General features: G+C 54.9%; 2 protein-coding genes across 3 annotated transcripts in view; one reads left to right on the top strand and one right to left on the bottom strand.

Moving 5' to 3' along the window:
- The window catches only part of COLQ (collagen like tail subunit of asymmetric acetylcholinesterase), a 63,042-nt gene extending 58,284 nt beyond the window's left edge, over nucleotides 1–4,758 (top strand). For both annotated transcript variants that reach the window (XM_065942640.1, XM_065942639.1), the window contains exons 16-17: nucleotides 1,495–1,597; nucleotides 3,390–4,758. In XM_065942640.1, coding sequence (XP_065798712.1) covers nucleotides 1,495–1,597; nucleotides 3,390–3,459 — 173 coding nt within the window. In that variant the 3' untranslated portion in view covers nucleotides 3,460–4,758. The remainder of the gene's footprint in view (nucleotides 1–1,494; nucleotides 1,598–3,389) is intronic.
- Nucleotides 4,759–12,857: 8,099 nt separating this feature from the next.
- The window catches only part of EAF1 (ELL associated factor 1), a 14,104-nt gene continuing 8,433 nt past the window's right edge, over nucleotides 12,858–18,528 (bottom strand). Inside the window, exon 6 of the mRNA XM_065943147.1 lies at nucleotides 12,858–16,303. Within this exon, the coding sequence (XP_065799219.1) occupies nucleotides 16,257–16,303 (47 nt within the window). The 3' untranslated portion in view covers nucleotides 12,858–16,256. The remainder of the gene's footprint in view (nucleotides 16,304–18,528) is intronic.

Here is an 18,528-nt window from a genome sequence, read left to right as displayed (position 1 = left end):
CAGGCCAGATGTAAACCATCCCACCTTCCGAGGATGGTGATGGGGCTGCCATCAAGGGTTTGGGCCCCGGAAAAGCCACGGGGCCCTCCCTTTTCTCCTGAATCCTACTTCTTGGCAAAACCCACACTCTCATCGAAAGAGAAAGGTGGTGCAGGAGGACTGAGAAGCCGGTGGGAGAAGCCGAGGCTCTGAATCGGGCTCGCTGTCAGCAGACGGAGTCTTCAAAGCTGAGCACTAGGGGACGGGGCGGCCAAGCGGCCCTCAGGCTCACGGACGTGATGGGACAAGCAGGCGTCCTAGCACCAGAGCGTCTCTTTTCCCTCTTCTTTTAAAAGTCAAGGGACGAAAGCAGGAGGTGAGGTGGGCAGCATGAGTTTCAGAGTCAGGTGGAGTTCGGAGGCAGTGCTCAGAGCCACCAAGTCACCTGGTCTCCACTGAGTCACCTCGTCTCAGAGGGGCGGCTATGGGGTGAGTGGGGTGACTGAGGGCGTCCCTGAAAACTAGGTGTGATGGGCATGGACGGCAGAAGCCTTGAAATTCCATGAGCCGATGTCACGGGGACGGTCTGGGTGCCGACAGGGCCGGACGCCCCTTCCCTGCATGGCTTCTTAGGCCCTGCGGGGAGGAGCCAGGCTCCGGGTCAAGGCCTAGGACGCGTGGGTGCCCAGTGCGGGTCCCTCACCAGCCAGGAGCTCGGAGGCTGAAGCGGTTGCTTCTCCCGGGAAGCTGCTCTTCCCCTGACGGATCCGGGCCTCGATTCCTGAGAGGCCGGCTCTGTCCGCAGGCCCCCGGCCCCTCGTGTAGGTGACACAGCAGGAAGGACTGCCTAAGGGTCTCAAGCCCCTTTTGGCTCAGACAGTAAAGCGTCTGCCTGCAATGTGGGAGACCCGGGTTCGATCCCTGGGCTGGGAAGATTCCCCTGGAGGAGGAAGTGGCAACCCACTCCAGGACTTTTGCCTGGGAAATCCCACGGACGGAGGAGCCTGGTGGGCTACAGTTCACCCGGTCGCAAAGAGCCAGACACGACTGAGCGACTCCAGTTTAGTTTTTCGGCAAGCTGTAAAGACGAGAGTTCATACTCCCGGCCCCTCTCCCCTCCGGCGAGAACAGTGGAAGACGGTGGAAGACGGTCTGGCTCCTATGGGAACACAGGGTCACCTGGAGGCTCCCTGCAGACACCAGAGCGCCTCCAGCCCCAAGCCGTCACTGAGCCTGGGGCCCGCGGTCTCCTGACCCTTGCCGTGCGGGAACCAGCAGTGGTCCCGCGATGGGGGGGGGGGGGGAACTGTCCAGGCCCCAGGCTGGGACAAGGACACCAAGGCCGGGGTGGGCTCTCGGCTGACGCACGGCAGGCCTGGACCAGGCCCAGCGCCCACCTTCCGTGGGGTTGGGGTCTGGACCCTTGTGGAAGGCCGCGCGCGAGAGAAGGGCCCGTCTGGTGAGCGGTCCTGCCGGGCCGTCCCCTCCCCTCCCCTCAGGGCTGTGTCCCCGCAGGCTGCCGCCGGGCCTACTGTGGAGACGGCCACCGGCACCGGGGCGTGGAGGACTGCGACGGCTCGGACTTCGGCCACCTGACCTGTGAGACCTATCTCCCCGGGTAGGGACCGCCTCGCGGGCTTGACCGCTCCCCGGCTCCCCGCTTTCCTTCACAAATACGTTCCTGAGCAGCTCTTTGTGCCTGGGGCTTTGTGGACACCGGGGAACGGTGACGCACGACGCACGCAGCCCCGGCTCACGTCACACACAGCCCCGCGTCACACAGCTCCAGCTCACGTCACACGCAGCCCCAGCTCACGTCCCACGCAGCCTCTGCTCACGTCACGCAGCCCCGGCTCACGTCACGCAGCCCCGGCTCACGTTGGGGGGCTGTGTCAGCGCAGTTGTGTGACCCAGCCCCACCTGGGTCCTGGGCGGGCACGGGGCACCACCTCTGAGCCCTGCGTGGCTCAGGCTCAGCAGCTCTGTCCCCCGTTTCTCCCGGGACCGGCCTGGTCTCCTGAGGAGCGGGCCCGCCCGTGGAGCGGGGCCCGGGAGGGGGGCAGGCGGCCTGCGGGCGCTGTGGAGGCCCCGCCAGAGTTAGTACTTCACTTTGCTGACCTCGGCTCTTCCAAGAGAAGCCCAGGAACGTAGTGTTCCTGCCAGCACCCCGGCAGTTGTGTCTGAGGCCCCCTCGGTGGGCATCCATGTGGCTCAGGATAAGCATGCCGGTGTCCTGGCCTCCACGAGGACATCTCCCGGGCCCAGGGGAGGCCTCTGTCCCGCGAGGGGAGTCTCCTGAGCTGTTCAAGCAGAATGGCGCCCCCTACCCCAGACCTCACCGGACCAGGGCTTAGGGGCTTCTGGGAGAGCTGGGGAGGCGGCTGCTCCCCCAGGCCCCGGCCTGCCTCTCCCATTGTCCCAGAGTGGATGGCTGGGATTTCAGGGGTCCGCCTCTCCAGCCCGTATTCCCTCCAGCCGCCCTCCTGTGTGGGCTTGGACCCAGGCCCTGGGCAGGGCTGGGGGACAGACCCCAGGCCCGCCCCTCTCCTCCAAGGAGGAGGGTCTCCTGGTGCCCACCCCCAAATGCACACCAACAAATCCAACCAAGGGGAAGAGCTCAGACTTGTCGTCACCCCTATCCCAAGCACCGCAGGCTGGGCCAAGACCTGGCCACCTCTGTGTGCGTCGCCCTTCTCTTGCCCGTCTGCGGTCACTGCCCTTCTCTGAAGTAGGGAGGCTCCTGCCAGGCCCGGCCAGAGAGTTGGCGGAGGGTCTGAGCTGGTTGATGGCCTGTGGAGACCCCTGAGTGTGGGTAATCAGACCTGGGGCACAGAGTGCGTGGAGCCCAAGACTTACCCTGGCTGTCTGTGGTTACTCTCGTAATCCCAAGAAGCCTCGGGGCATGCTTGTGAAAATAGGTGTGAGGTTAAGACAGAGTCTCAGAATTATCGCTGGGGCTTGTGTATGTGTAGGCAGTGCTCTGCAACTTGGTAGGTGTAGGATTTAAACAGCTACATAGGTAAGCTATTTAAATCAAGTTAAGAATCCAATTCTTCGGTCCCACTAACTTTGTTTCAAGATCTGTGGCCAGTGGCCGCCACACTAGACAGTTCAGAAATAGTACCGTGTGGTCTAAGGGTGGCGCTGGAGGAGGGGGCGGTTGTCTCCGAGAGGCTGCGTCCAGGGCAAGGCTACCCTCCAAGCCTGTACCCCCAGACCCCTCGGCTTTGCTCAAGGGAGAAAGCCCCAGAGGCCTGGACCCGGCTGCCCCCCCCCGGCCCCTCACCTCCCTGGAGCCCCCGGCCCTTAGGCAGCTGGCCAGGGGAGCAGCCGTTTGCCGAGGTTGCACCGGAGTCCCAGGACGTGGCTGTGTCCCGGGCTCCTGCCCACTGCCCCGTGTCCTCCCCCAGGTCGTACGGAGACCTGCGCTGCACCCCGTACTGCTTCATCGACTCCACGCCCTGCCGCTACTTCACCTGAGGGCCCCCGGGAGGAGGCAGCGACCTCCGCGGGGCCGGTAGCAGCTTTTCCACCCTCGGCAGACTGACTGACCTCACCCCATCCTGGTCCAGTGTCCACCACCTTCGTGCCACAGAAACAAGGACAAACTCTTGCTGCTAAGACAAGCTTGTAACGCGGTCCGACTGGAGGAACCGAGGACCCCTGCGCCCTGTCTTCGCCCCGGGCCTCCACCCCGCGCCCAGCGCGACCCTGCGGCCGAATGTAGATACCCGTCTGCCGGGCGCTTAGCCTTCCCGATGCCGCAGACTTGGCTCCGCACTGTTAGGCGCACACGGACTGTTTGCTCCCTTCCGCGGGGGGCGTCCGGGGAGCAGCCTCTCTGCCCCCTCTGACCTCTGGAAACGCAGGCATCTCCCCGGCCGCTGGCGGGGGTCTCCCGGGGCCTGGGAACCACCGGGTGGGGAGACGGGCCTGTTCTCTGGAGGAGGCCCCAGATCTTGGCCCGCCGAGAGATCCACCCCCCCCTCCCCCCCGGAGCTGGCCACGGCCTCAAGCGGAGGCGGTTCCCCAGGCAAGCGCCCCAAATGTGAATAAGTACTGGGTCGGCGGCCCACCCGCGTTCTGCAGCAGCGCGGATGAGCGCAGCGCATCGACCTTCTCGACGTTTCCGAAGGGGCGGCTCTCAGAGCTTCCGTCCAGGGCGCCGTCCTGACCTCCCCTGGCTCTGCGCTCGCGGCCTCCGTCCTGTGAACGTCCCCGTGTCCATCCCTCATTCAGGGATGCGCCAGCATCCCTGGTGCGCCAGCAGCCGCACCGTCGGGCTTTCCCGTCCGGGCCGCGCCACCGACTTCGAGCTCTGGGACCCGCCGGTGTCTGTCTGTCCCGGCGCCGCTCCGGGAGCCCTGGGACCTCCCTCCCAGTCTGCGGGGCACGTGCCTTTGTCCTCGCGTGCGCGCGCCTGAGCCCCGTTTCTACAGGATTGCTAGTCCTGCGCGTCCCTGAGCTGCCTTCCACCGTCGTTTCCCCTGAGTGGGGCTTAGCTGTTGTTGGGAGACACGTCTTCCCCACGGCAGACCTCATGGACCTGTTTGCTCCCAGATGGATGGACCCTCCCGCCGGTGTGTACAGACTGTTCAGCCTGCCCGCGTCCTGGGCGCTTGGCGTTGTGCTGCTGGCCTGTCATGGGCGGGCTGGACCCCGGGGTGGTGTCCCTGGAGCTGGACGCGTTGGTCAGTCTGGGTCCTTCTGCCTCTATTGCAAGTCCTGGGCTGATTGATAGTCCATGGCCCATGTCTGTCCCCATGTGAAGCCACCTCCTTCATCCCGGCATCTTCGGATGTGAAACCAAGAAATAAAAGGCCGTGTACTTCCCAGCTGTGGCTCTCTCTTCCCTGGGGGTTTGGGCTGCTGTCCTAGAACTCCTGGATTGAATGAGGGCTCTGAAACCAAGTCTGCTTCCCAGACTCCACAGAGGGTTCTAGAATGGGAAGCAGTTCTGCTCTCCCCCAGGGACAACCGATATCCAAGAAAGGAAACTCATGTCCAAGGTCACCATGCCCAACCCAGCCCAGTCTTGCTCAGCCAGCCCTGCCCCCAGCCTGGATTTACCATCTTCGGTAGGAAAGAATGCAGGTCCAATACTGCCCTCGGAGCTGGCCAGGGCGGGCCACGTCCTGGCTCCCAGTCCTCGGAGGGCACTTTTCTGGCTTTCCTCTGGCTGTGAGCCTACCAAGGCCGCGGTGACACTTGCACACCCCACGCTGCAGGTACCAGGACAGCCCGCTCCCCACCTGAGTGGTCCTGAACCCCTTTCCAGGGCCGCATGGCCCTCTCTGCACACCTGTCCTCCTGAGTGTGGTTCGCACACACCTGTCAGCGTGGGATGGGGGTGGGGAGGGTGGCTGGGGACAGGCTGTCTGCAGGGGTCATCGATGGAGCTGGGACACGCAGGCTCGGTCTCCACGTGGGCACACATCCTGGGGTGAGACTGGCCGGGGTGAGACTGGCCGGGGTGGGGCTGGTGACTGCTCTCCTTGTGGGGCCATGGGAGACTGTGAGGAATCTAACAGTTCTAGGTCTTTATGAAGTGCTATTAGTTGGGTAAGCAGAACCTACTTAACCTGTAAGTTTGTGTCTGATCTTCATGTAGGTACTCCTTTTGTGTGGGAGCCCCCATCTACGCTCCAGATCCGGGACTGCACAGTTTGGGGGGCGGGGGGGGCTGCCTCCAGCTCTGGTGTTTCTAGGGAGAGTTCTGAAAGGCTCAGGAGAGGATTCAAGGTCACAGGTGTTAAGACCATCTGTAGAGTAGTCCTACCCCTTCAGGGCTCTGAAATGGGAAGATGAAAGCTCAGGGAACGTGGGCCCTGGGCCGCCATGAATGCCAGCTTCGCAGTGTTAGGGGACCGTTTCCCCAGGGGCAGGGGGCCCCCGGCCGCCGCAGAAACACCCCCCGGGGTCGTCTGCTGCTCATGCGAGGAGCTGAACTGGGGCAGCGGGGCTGGGAGGGCGCTGAGCTGGGAGACCCTTGTGCCTGATTCACGCCTGGTCCATCACTTCCCACAGCCTCGGTTTCCTTCCCCGAGAGACGTGAGACAGAGGCTGACTTTCCCCTCCAACTACACCTGCTTATTTCTGGGGGTGGACTCTGCCCTCGGGTGTTTCAGGGCCAGTTCTCAGACGGGTGATGGATTTTAGCGACTCTCAGCTGTCAGGTGGAGGTGGTTGAGAATGGCAGGGCCTTCAGAATACGATCGCCAATGGAGGCTGTGTCAGTCCAGATGCTTTTTCTGGCAAGTAGCAGAAAATCCAACTTTGATATAAACCGTAGGGTAGAATTTATTGGCTCAGATCACCGATGCAAGTTCTGGGAGTGGATTGGAGATCAGGCAAGGTTCAATCAAGGCTCCTGCTCCAACTCTTTGCTTGATCTATCCTCTCAGCTCTTTGCACCTCTCCTGTCCATGCGAGCCTTAGGGTGGCCACAAGCTGACCACTCCAGCTTCAGGCTGACATCTGCACCTTGCAATGTCCACAGGAAGACAGAACGTCTATCCCAGGGGCTCTCAAGAACTTTTATTTTTTTCCCCCAGGAGTCCTCGGAAAAATCTTGCCTTGAGTCTTGTTGACACGCCCATTCTTGAACCAATTCCTATTATCAGAAAAAAAAGCTGCCTGCTGATTAGATCATAGTTGGGTTCCTGAATGCAGGATGGCAAAGGTTTTAAGATTACCCTTAGCCCACACCCTGGGAATTCTCCAGAAGCACACAGGCTGTGCGGGGAGGGGGTGGCTGCTGGACTGGGTATCGGCGAGCAGGAATGGAGTCACTGGGGGCTGAGGACACAGGTCCATTATAGGGGCCATCTCTCCAGATTTGCTTTTCCTTTCAGCAGGAATGGGTGCTGAGCCACTTGGGGTGAACACTTGGTGGCACTCCCCTCCAGAAGGCTCTGGCTTGGTTCTGATGGGTCTACTTGGAAAGGTTGGCTCTCTGAGGGTGAGACCGGTCATGAAAGATGTGGTGTAGCTCGTGAAAAAACCCAGAGAGCTTAGATGCACAAATCTGGATTTGAACCCTGGCTGTCATCAACGCACTCTTTAACTATCCTTATTTGCCTAACGTCTCTGAGTCTCTGCTTTCTCATCTGGGTCTCAGTTCTCATCTGGGAATTGTTGTTTCGTTGCTAAGTCGTGTCCAGCTCTCTGTGGCCCCACGGAACTGTAGCCCACCAGGCTCTTCTGCCTATGGGATTTCCAAGGGAAAAACCCTGGAGTGACTTCCATCTCCTTCTCCAGGCGACCACCCTGACTCAGGTATTGAACCTGCATCTACTGAATTGCAAGCAGATTCTTTACCACTGAGCCACCTGGGAAGCCCACGTACTGGGAATAATCGTACCTTATTCAGCGTTGTGCTGCACTTCAGAGATAACATGCTTATACTTTTGGACTTCTAGAAACTGTTACGAACTTGTTGAATTTCTTCTGTTATTATTGTTTAGTGACTTAGGCTGAATCAATCCTCTCTTTGGGGACCCAAGTTATTCTTCCCTCTTTGATGCTGGTTATGAGCTCATTTTTGATAGCAGTCTGGACCACAGCCTGTGCTGCAAAGCATTGAAAGAGCATGCATGCATGTTAGTCGCTCAGTCATGCCCGACTCTTTGCGGCCCCACAGACTGCAGTCCACCAGGCTCCTCTGTCCATGAGATTTTCCAGGCAAGGATACGGGAGTGGGTTGCCACTTCCTTCTCCAGGGGATCTTCAGTGGATCTCAAATTCTGCTGCACACAGCTTACCCAATAAACGTCCCAGGGAGGGACCGGTAGAGCAACAAGGTTTACTCACTTGTTGTAGGAGATCAAACACCCCAGGAACAATGGGGCCTCTCATCAAATCAGGAAAAACAAGATAATGAGAGGATGGGGGGGGGGTAGATAAACAGAATGTAAATGAAGCCGGCTTGGACAGTGCAAAGCAAAGGCATCGACATCGAGCCTGGACTGTCAGGTAGACCTGGGTCCTGATTCGAATAGTGGAAAACTATAAAGTTACAAAAACCTCGGCATGTTGTTCCTGAAAACCTCTCTTAGAAGCGCTGCATCTAGGGTGGAAATTGAAACTGCTTCTCTGCTGAAGGGGTGCACACAGCTCAGGTCTTCCAGGCAAGAATGGGACGTTCCTTTTTTTTTTTTTATTCATTTTAAAATTAATTTATTCTAATTGGAGAATAATTCCTTTGCAATATTGTGATGGTTTTTGCCATACATCAGCAAGAATCAGCCGCAGGTATGTGTCCCCCCATCCTGAACCCCCCTCCCACCTCCCTCCCCACCCCATCCCTCTGGGTTGTCCCAGAGCACTGGCTTTGCATGTCCTGCTTCATGCATCAAACTTGCCCTGGTCATCTATTTCACATATGGTAATGTACATGTTTTAATGCTATTCTCTCGAATCATCCCACACTCGCCTTCTCCCACTGAGTCCAAAAGTCTGTTCTTTACATCTGTGTCTCCTTTGCTGCCTTACGTGTAGGATCGTCAGTACCATCTTTCTAAATTCCGTATATATGCGTTAATAGACAGTACTAGTCTTTCTCTTTCTGCCTTACTTCACTCTGTATAATAAGCTTCCTGACTTACTGACAGGCTTACAGACTGCAAAGTTTTGACAGCCCATGATTTTAGTCTCAAAGTTCCACGGTGATTTCTGCGCAGGTGGCAGGAGTGACAAAGCAAGGCTGGGGATGTCACTGGAAAGAAGGCCAGAGGCGAGAAAGGTGTGATGATGACCCTTCAGAGCTGCAGTGACCTGGGGACAGATTGCTTCCTGTTAACTCTGCAGTTACCTGTGGTTGGGCCTGCTGTCTGTGAATGGGGCACGGGGCTGACTTGCGCTTTCCCAGCCGGAACTGGCTTACTCTTTCACCAGTAATGGAGGCCAAGCTCTGTTCAGCTGACCCCCAAGGATCCACCCCTGGCTGGGATTCCCTAGGCCAGTCCAGGCGCTCCCATCATCACTAAGGAAGTGTGGGGATGGGGTTTGGCCCCAGGACTCCTGTGTCTACTTTGCAAAGTTGTTGGAGTAACATATTGGTAAGCAGTCTCTGCAGGAAACTTGGTAGCGAGGACAGAAGAGCCAGGGCTTGGGAAGCGGGCAGGATGAAACTTCTGAGCGTCTTGGGGCAGACACACCTGTCATCCATCACTGAGAGCCGTGTGCAGGGCACCCATGGGCCAAACTGCTTAACTCTCCACACTCCGTTACAATTAACGAGCCAACTCCCATGACTGCTTTACTTGGGTTGTCCACCCCAGCCCTCCCCTAGAGCAGAGGGAACCGATTTAAACTTTCAAGGAAACTCAGATCTTCCCTCTGTGTGATGACAATTAGTGCCCAGCTCGAGGACCTTGGCGACTCACCAAGGAGACTTACAGCAGCCCAGTTACCACCATGGACGCAGAGGCTCCAGGGTGTGGGCTGGTCCCCCACCGGCATCTCCTGGTGGCGGGGGCTGGGGGGGTGCGCACCATGCATCACGCAGGAGTGAGGAGTTGGGCTTTCCTGGTGGCTCAGGCAGCAAAGAATCTGCCTGCAATGTGCAAGACCTGGGTTCGATCTCTGGGTTGGGAAGATATCCTGGAGGAGGGAGGACATGGCAACCCACTCCAGTATTCTTGCCTGGAGGATCCCATGGACAGAGGAGCCTGGCAGGATACAGTCCACGGGGTCACAGAGTCAGACAAGACAGCGATTAAGCACACATACATACCGTCACTTCATCCAACACCCAACCCCTCCAAGAAACAGAGGAAAAGGATGCACACTGCCTTTATAAGAGGGGCTTTCTCTCTGGGGGGCTCACCTGAGTTCCTTTCGGCCCCAGGCAGCTGACTTTTAGACAAGCCTCTAAGAAACAACCTTACCAAACCAGCCATTTCCCCTGCCTCTCTTCCCCGCCTAGCCCAGTCCCCTCACAGAAAGGGAAAGAAACCCACACCACCATGAAATTCTGCCCGTGGTCAATTCAAGGGCCATGATGAATTTCATCTTCAGTGTTCCAACCTGTAAACAGTACATACCACCCTCCACGGGCGACCCAGCCCTAGTCACCTTCATCCAACACCTAGAGGGGAAGTTCCCGGCGGTCATCGTGGTCACAGGTCATCACCGAGGCTCACCAAGGGAGCTATGTCCTGGGGCGGTGGTTCTCAAGATTTAGGGTTCGTCAGAATGAGCTGAAGGGCTGGTCATTCTGACCCAGCAGGTCTGGGGTGTGAGAATTCGGGCCTCTAACAAGGTCCCAGGGGGTGCTGATGCTGCTGGATGGGGGACCTAGGAGCCTGCCCTGGGTAGATATCTCACCTGAGAACCACCACAGAAGTTCAGGTCAGTTCAGTTAAGTCACTCAATTGTGCCTGACTCTTTGCGACCCCATGGACTATAGCACGCCAGGCCTCCCTGTCCATCACCAACTCCCGGAGTTTACTCAGACTCATGTCCATTGAGTCGGTGATGCCATCCAACCATCTCATCCTCTGTCGTCCCCTTCTCCTGCCTTCAGTCTTTCCTAGCATCAGGGTCTTTTCCAATGAGTCAGCTCTTCCCATGAAGTGGCCAAAGTATTGGAGTTTCAGCTTCAGCATCAGTCCATCCAATGACTATTCAGGACTGATTTCCTTTAAGATTGACTGATTTGATCTCCTTGCTGTCCCAGGGACTCTCAAGAGTCTTCTCCAACACCACAGTTCAAAAGCATCAACTTTTCGGCACTCAGCTTTCTTTATAGTCCAACTCTCACATCCATACATGACCACTGGAAAAACCATAGCCTTGACTAGACGGACCTTTGTTGGTAATGTCTCTGCTTTTTAATATGCTGTCTGCTGCTGCTGCTGCTGCTGCTAAGTCGCTTCAGCTGTGTCCAATTCTGTGCGACCCCATAGATGGCAGCCCACCAGGCTCCTCTGTCCCTGGGATTCTCCAGACAAGAATACTGGAGTGGGCTGCCATTTCCTTCTCCATAATATGCTGTCTAGGTTGGTGATAACTTTCCTTCCAAGGAGTAAGCATCTTTTAATTTCATGGCTGCCATCACTATCTGCAGTGATTCTGGAGCCCAAAGCAGGCAAGGCCACAAACACAGGGAAGACAGCTGGGGACCCCCGAGTGGGTGACTCTTTCATTCATTGAAGGGGGACGCGTCTGTGTCCCTTCCTCTTGAATCTCGGTGAGCCTTTGACGGCTCTGACCGATAGAACACTGTGGCGGAGTGCCTTCGGGGCCAAGTCATGAGAGACCACACAGATTCTCACGTGTCCTAGGGGAACCAGCCAGCGTTAAGACACACTCCCTGAGCCTGCCTTGCTAGAGAGGCCAGGTATGGCCCCAAAGAAGCCTGCTTCCAGCCAAGCCCGCCACGAGCCAGACACGGGAGAGAAGCCGGGCCTGTCCATCTGCCGACTGACATCAGTTGAAGCCACAGGAAGCAGAATCGCCCAGCCCAGCTCTGTCCTAATTCTTAACTAAAAGATTCCATCACATGAAACGGTGATCTTTTTAAGCCACAAACTTTTGGGTCAATTTGTTAGTTAGCAATGGGTAACCAGCGTGGCGCTCTGGGTTGCAAAGTGTAGGTTAGCAAACCGCATGCAGTGAATGGACGGGGCCCTGAGGGAGCCTGCGGCCTGCACTTGGCGCCCTCTGTAGGGATCAATTCGGATCTGTCAGCTCCTCCGGCCTCTCCTCCACCCATCCGGCCAGGAGAAAAGCCAGAGCCCCGAGCGGCCTTGGCGATCCTGTGGCCCAAGGTTCCCAGCCCAGCTGGAGACACACAGCCCACGGAGGGAGGAGAACGACGGCAGTAACTGCCCGATAACTGCCACCGCTCCCGGGACCCGGTGAAGTTCGCCTTTCCTCCTGTGGGCTGCTTTAATGTCTGTACCCACCGTGCCCTCGATCCTGAACCCAGCCCAGTGACCTCCTCTGCCCAATGAGGTGTCAGCAGTCGTGATGTCCAGCACCCCTGCCCCTGCCGTGGCCACGTGCCCAGGCCCAGCCGCTGGACAACGGGACATGGAGCTGACCTGAGCGGCCTGCGCTGCGTGGGCTGAGGTCACCCCAGATCGGCCAAACCGGTCAGACCCCAGGCACAGGAAGGAGTCAAAACCAGAACCGTCCAGCCAGATCCGGTCTAAATTGCAAAATAAACACTATCTTAAGCATCCGGCTTTGGAATGGTTTGTTACTACTGCTGTAACAGCAACAGTTCACTGAGGATCAGACTCCCTTAGGTGACTGCCCTGCACCGCTGCTCCCGGAGTCCGGGCTCGTCTCCCGTGTCTACCTGAAGGCGTGGGGGACATCTGCAGGGTAAGCGGCCGAGGATTCCCAGTCTTGTTCCCTGAGTATGTAACTGTATTCAGCCCAAATCTACCGAGCACCCAACAGATTGAAGACACCAGCGAATTGAAAAGGACGTCAGGGGCATTGAGACCCCCAGACAGGTGCAGGTGCTGCTGCAGTCCAGCTGAGGGATGCAAGGAGGTAGTAGGATCACGTCCAGACCGTGTCGACTGGGGGTCAGGGGTGTACGTAGGCCCTCTGTGTAGCGTGGCGGTCCAGGTGAGCTAAAATGACTAGGAGACACGTCTAGGGAATCAGTTTACCGCCCCCAGGGTTCTCAGACCCAGTATGGCCTCAGACACCATGCGGCTTGCTACAGCCATCCTTCAGTTCTGATCTTCACGCATTTTAAAACGGAAGTATAAATCCTAACGATGAGAAACAACAAACGAAAAAGGGAATCAATTTAAATAAGTAGTCTTAAGCACAAATGATTCTTAAAAGAACTCTACATTTTTCATTGACTCCTAGATCGATTTCTAGTAAAAAAAGAAAACGCGAGACATGTATATTTCTGACCTTCATTTTTTACTTAAATATAGTGACTTTTTAAAAAGAGTAAACCAAAAAAAAAAACCTTTACAGCAAATATTTTGCATAAATATAAACATGCATGTCTACTTCATAATTAAGCAAAATAAACTTTCAGGCACAAGATTTTAATAATCATTAAAGAACGAGACAATTAAATCAAGACAGAAATAACAGGAGCAACAAAGACATTTCATGACATTTCAATTGGTCTTGTCGTCCAACCTACTGGTTAAGGCCTGAGTTTTATGGATCCTACCTTCCTCACCAAATGGAAACATACAATTTGGCTGTACCTAATGTATATCCACATAACAATTACTCTTTCAGAATAGTGTAATAAATACATCACATGCACACACCCCCACACACACACCCTACTTAACCAGCCTCTCAAACAGGGAAGTAATAAGGATCTTGGAATTTTCAAGTTTTCCCACCACTGAAACACATACACATTAAAACCACACTTTAAAAAAATGATTCTGCTACAGAAATAAAAGAATTAATGAGTGGCATCATGACACATCTCTAGTTTGTTAGGTTTCCCCGAATCACGCCTGTACGGTGGCTTGCTTCCCATGGCTCCTCATGTGCTTCGGACTTAAGTCTTCACACCTCACACCTCGCACACGCACCCACAGTGACAGATGGTACACAGAACAAAGGAAAGGCCGTTTTAATGCTTCGGTCAGACTTTGAAACCAGGACAGCCGGCGCGAACAGTCTCCAGCTGTCTCCGGAGGCCGGGAGTGTCCCCTGTGGTTCTCTGCCCTTCCCGCCAGGCCGTGAGCCTCTCCAGTCTGCTCCTGCGTGCTCCAGGGAAGAGAGGAGAGAACCACAGGGCCTGCTCGGGGCCCGCGCCGACCAGCGCTAGGCAAGGGGAAGGTCCATGTGGACGCATGGCACTCCGGCTGGCGGCACCCAGAGAACCCCGTGAGCGGGGCTGGGGCAGGCGGCTGACAAGGCACAGAGGCAGGAAGAACAGGTCCAGCTTGGCTGGCAGAAGGGCACTCGTGAGGGGGAATCTGTGAGGCTGGAGGCTTCATTTCCAAAAAGCAAGGATTCCTTACTCTGCTGGGCAAAGCTGGAGGGCTTGCAGAGGCAACAGGCACAGGCTGTGCGGAGAACAGAACCAGGGCTGGGCCTGCAGCTGGGACAGGTCTGCAGGGCTGGCACGTGGGGATGGGGCGGGGGTTGCGTGCAGAGTCCACCCCCAGGCCCAGGCCACCGGCAAGCACTGCCCAGACACCAGCAGGCACCAGACAGGCCCAGACCCCAGGCTGGCCACATACATCAAGCCTGACGGGAGGAAACGAGGGAGAGAGGCTTAAATAGATCTATCTTTAGTCCAAGTTCCTGGTACCTGCCCCAGCTTGAGCAAGTGAAGAGTGGTGAAACAATTCCCACATCTAGAAACAATCCAAGTCTCCCAACCATCACCTTCGGGCTTCCCTAGTAGCTCAGACTGAAAGGCATCCACCTGCAGTGCAGGAGACCTGGCTTTGATCCCTCACTGGGGAAGATCCCCTGGGGAAGGAAATGGCAACCCACTCCGGTATTCTTGCTGGAGAATCCTATGGACACAGAAGCCTGGCGAGTTACGGTCCATGGGGTCGCAAAGAGTCAGACATGAGTGAGCAACTAACACACACAACCATGACCTTCAGCTTCCCTGAGCTGTCGTTACCAATACATTAAAAACAATCAATTCATTATAAGGAAGTTCCTACCTGCCATGAACTCCACGAAGCCCCATGACGGGTGTAGGACCCAGCGCAGGTGCTGGTGTGGCCCCTGAGGACCCAGCGCAGGCGCCGGCCTGACCCCAAGCCCAGGTGGAGGAGCGGCGTGAGCAGGCTGCCCAGCCCCGCTCCAGCTAACTGGGGCCGCCGCGCGGGGGACACAGGTGACTTCGTGAGGCTCAACTCAAAGCCCCTGCCACCCATCACCTAGCTTCTTCCTGGGTCCAGACTGCTTCCCTCCACTAGCCAAGGAGAGGCCACCCAGAGGGAGGAAGGTCAGTCTTCATGTTCTCAATACCGCTGAATCGAAGCAGACAGAAATTTCTCAGGACATAATCATTCAAATGACAGAATGGGCGACTCCAAGCTAATGCACTAATTGTGGGACACCTTATCACAACGTCTGCTGTATACGGAACGCTTCCTAGTGACCGGTTTCCCGCAACGACAGATTCATCTGGAAAGGGCATACCGCAGGAGGCAATCCTGTGACTTTCTTCTGGTTGTGTATAAAAAACAAGTCAGCTTGGGAGCCAGGGAAGAACAGTGGTACAAAAGCAAGAAGTGGGGAGCCCTGCCAACACCTGCTCATTGCACACTGCACGCCTCCCACCTGGACCCCGGTCTGGAGAGCATCTGCCCAGAGGCCTCCTCACCTCAGCCGTCCCACTCCAGTCCCTGCTGGCAGCCTCCAAGAGAAGCCCTCTTGTTATGGATCCACACAGAGCTGAAAGCCCCAGTTTAAGTGAGTCACGTGCATCAGCAACGTGGCTGCTGGCTTCATTTGCTCCCCCACTCCCCTCATGAGGGACTGATGTATTCAGGGATTGCGTGGATCTAAACTGGAGCTAGAAGGAGCCCACACTCCCATCTTTTGGAATCCAGGAAAAGCTCTAATGCACAACACAGCTCTTACACAGGCCCATGGACAAGACTCTCTGGTTCCAATAGGAGATTCAGGGGTGGGAGCAGTGGGAAGGCCTGGCCTGGGGCAAGACGCTGGCCCCACACCAGCCAGGCCCATCCCTTCCTCATCTGCAGACGTGAGGCTGAGCCACGATCCAGGTCCCCCTGCTGACGCTCTCCTACCCCATCCTGAAGTCCATTTCCACACAGGCCAGCCAGGCTGGGTCAGACAGAACTTCCTCACTGCCGCGGTTCTGTAACTGGAAGTGGTTGGAACATGTTCCCATGCTGGGGTTGCAGGCTGCCCTCTCCCCCACATGTCAGAGACTGAGCTTCCTTTCACTGGGGCAAACCACTTGGCCACGCTGGTGGCTGCTGAGGTTTGAAAGTGAAACACTGGCCAGGAGAAGTGGCCTTTGAGGAACCTAGACCAGGGCACGTTTGTATGGTTTCCATTAACAGTGCTAACCAAATAGAGATACAATTCTGTTAGTTCTGCTATAGATCTACTTAAAACTTTGAAACGTTGAGATTGTTCAAAAATCACATGAGAAAATCACCCATCACCGCTAAGTTAAAGACATGCACATCTGAGCGCTTCAGAGCCTCCAATTCCTCCTAGAGTCACGATCCCCATGTCTTCCTCTCAGTGTGGATGCCACGTTAAAGCAGCCTGGTCTCGTGGCAGATCTGTGCACCAAAAAGTTGACTTCAAAAGATCCGGCTCTAGTCATCACTGTCACTGCCAGACTCGCTCAACTGCAAGTCATTTCCTATAAAGAGAAAACAGAATCAGACCAAAAGGACACAATTTAAAAACGACTCCCCTGTGGTTCTTTGGTTGACCCTCTGGGCTCTGACGCTCCAGTAACACCGCTGGTTCAGTTTAATTATGGAGGAAAACTGATTCAGCTCGGCCACAAAACTGGTAGAGTCAACATTTTAAAAGAATTGCTATTTTTGCATCTGCAAAGTACAGCAACACTGCACACTGGGGCAGAACAGGGAAGGACTGGATACACAGTGCTTACAGGTCTCAATAAATAGCAAAAGATACTTAAAACTAGCTAGTTATACATTCACTATCTTGTAGGATTGCTCATATCAAGTTTCTTTATAAAATCAAAAATAATAACACCCAGTTGGGTTTCCTGGTCAGGCAGCTAAATTCTGTTTATGCCAATAATATGCTAATGCAGCATAAACACACACCCAGCCCCTCTGGCTGGAACAGTCACATTATTTTATACCTCAGACCTGAACTACTGAGCTCTATAAAACCTTAAATTTTGTTCAGCGTGCAACATCTAGGTTTAGGAGTGAAGAATGTAAAGCTTTTCCATCTAAAAGAATAAGAATAACAGGACCCCAGCTGATACCACCTGGAATAAAACAAAAGTGAACTTCTACATTTCTGGATCCCTGATCTCTAGGCCATCTCCTCTCAATGTGTTCTCAGGACCAGGGTCCCTGAGGCCCTTTCAGAACACTTCAACCTAAGGTTCTCCCTTTTCTAACTAGAAACCTTTGTGATGCCAGATTTTCTTCCTAGACTTCAACCTACACAACTGATGGCAAGGCTGAATGCAGAAGCAGATCCAAGACTCCCTACTTTGTACTATGCCAGTTAAAGAGACTTGCAAAATTTTAAGGCAACGTTACTCTTCACACTGATTATGTTTTTATTTAGAAAATTTTTCATAAAAGTGTTATTTTTATTATCATATGGCTGATTGTCATTTTTTTCAGATGAATTAGAGTATTTTAAGCATTTTTCAGTTTTAATTTCTAATGTGGTAAACACTGACACAAGCTACAAACATAAAAGCTCCTCAGTGTCCTCAATAATTTTTATGACATAAAGAGGTCTGAGACCACTCAAGGGGACCTCTGCTGTTCCAGATGTGGGGAAGGAGGCCCAGGACCAGCGAGTAATCCCAATCAGAGAAGCCGAGCACCATCACTTACGAAGAAGGCGACGTGCATGTGAATGGCTCAGCATGACGGAGCTGAAGACTCAGTTCTGAGATTTCTTAACAGTTTATTTGACCCAGGTTCAAACTGATCCATTTGTTTTTTGGGGGAAAAGATATAATGCACGCTACCATCAAGGAAAACAATATTATCACTCTGTATGTTTTCACATTAGGGTTTAGGAGATTTGTGCTATTTACTGTGACTTTAGGGTTTGTGAGTTGGTTCTGGTTGACGATCCTGGTTTAAGTAACTTCAGTACTTAATTGTATATGTGGTATGCAAAGATTAAGGTCTTGCCATTGGAAAAGCTGCAAGCCGGGAAAGCTAATAAAGAGCCATAAAGAGCTAAAAAAGAGTTTAAGGCACTGGTAGGTTAAGTAACATGCACTGAGCCATTTTTGGCTCTTACTTTCTGGAAGGAAAGGAAGTTTAGCACTGACTGGGTAAAACGAAGAGCTGAGTTACACAGTCACAGGAGCTGTGGTCATTCTCCAGTATGAATACCAGACGCCCAGTGTAAAACATAGTATCCTGAACCAACGGGGAAGAGCGCTAAGTATACCTGAAATCCAGAAGACAGCCTTCACTGGCATCACAACAGTGCTGAACTCACTTAGGTAGGAGAGTAGGGCCCAGCACATACGGGAGTGTGTGTGTGCGGTGGGGTGGGCAAGGGAGTGCTCTGGCCCCTAGCAGGCAGAAGCCACAAGGCCGGCCCCAAACAAGGGGTCTGTTAGACGTCTACAGTGTGGAGCTGAGAGCAACTCTGCCTGCCCCACAGAAGCAGGGTTAGGACACCTCCTGAAGTCAGCCCAGGAGGACACCCAGCTCCAGGGACTCTGGCGAGAGGACAGCGCACAGACCCATGTCATCCCAGCTCCAAGACGAAGACGGTTGCTCTCGGTGCCCTCTGCCTTACCACCACCAACTGTGCCAAAGGCCACCAGACACCACAGCCCTTCCTTCCCTCCTGCCCAAGGTCAGCTGGTTCCAAACACATCCTAAGGGCACCCACTCCCCT

The sequence above is a fragment of the Muntiacus reevesi genome, chromosome 8 (assembly GCF_963930625.1).
Source record: "Muntiacus reevesi chromosome 8, mMunRee1.1, whole genome shotgun sequence".
In the NCBI taxonomy this organism is placed as follows: domain Eukaryota; kingdom Metazoa; phylum Chordata; class Mammalia; order Artiodactyla; family Cervidae; genus Muntiacus; species Muntiacus reevesi.
Note: the sequence above shows the minus strand (reverse complement) of the source record. Positions and strands in the feature narration are given on the sequence as shown.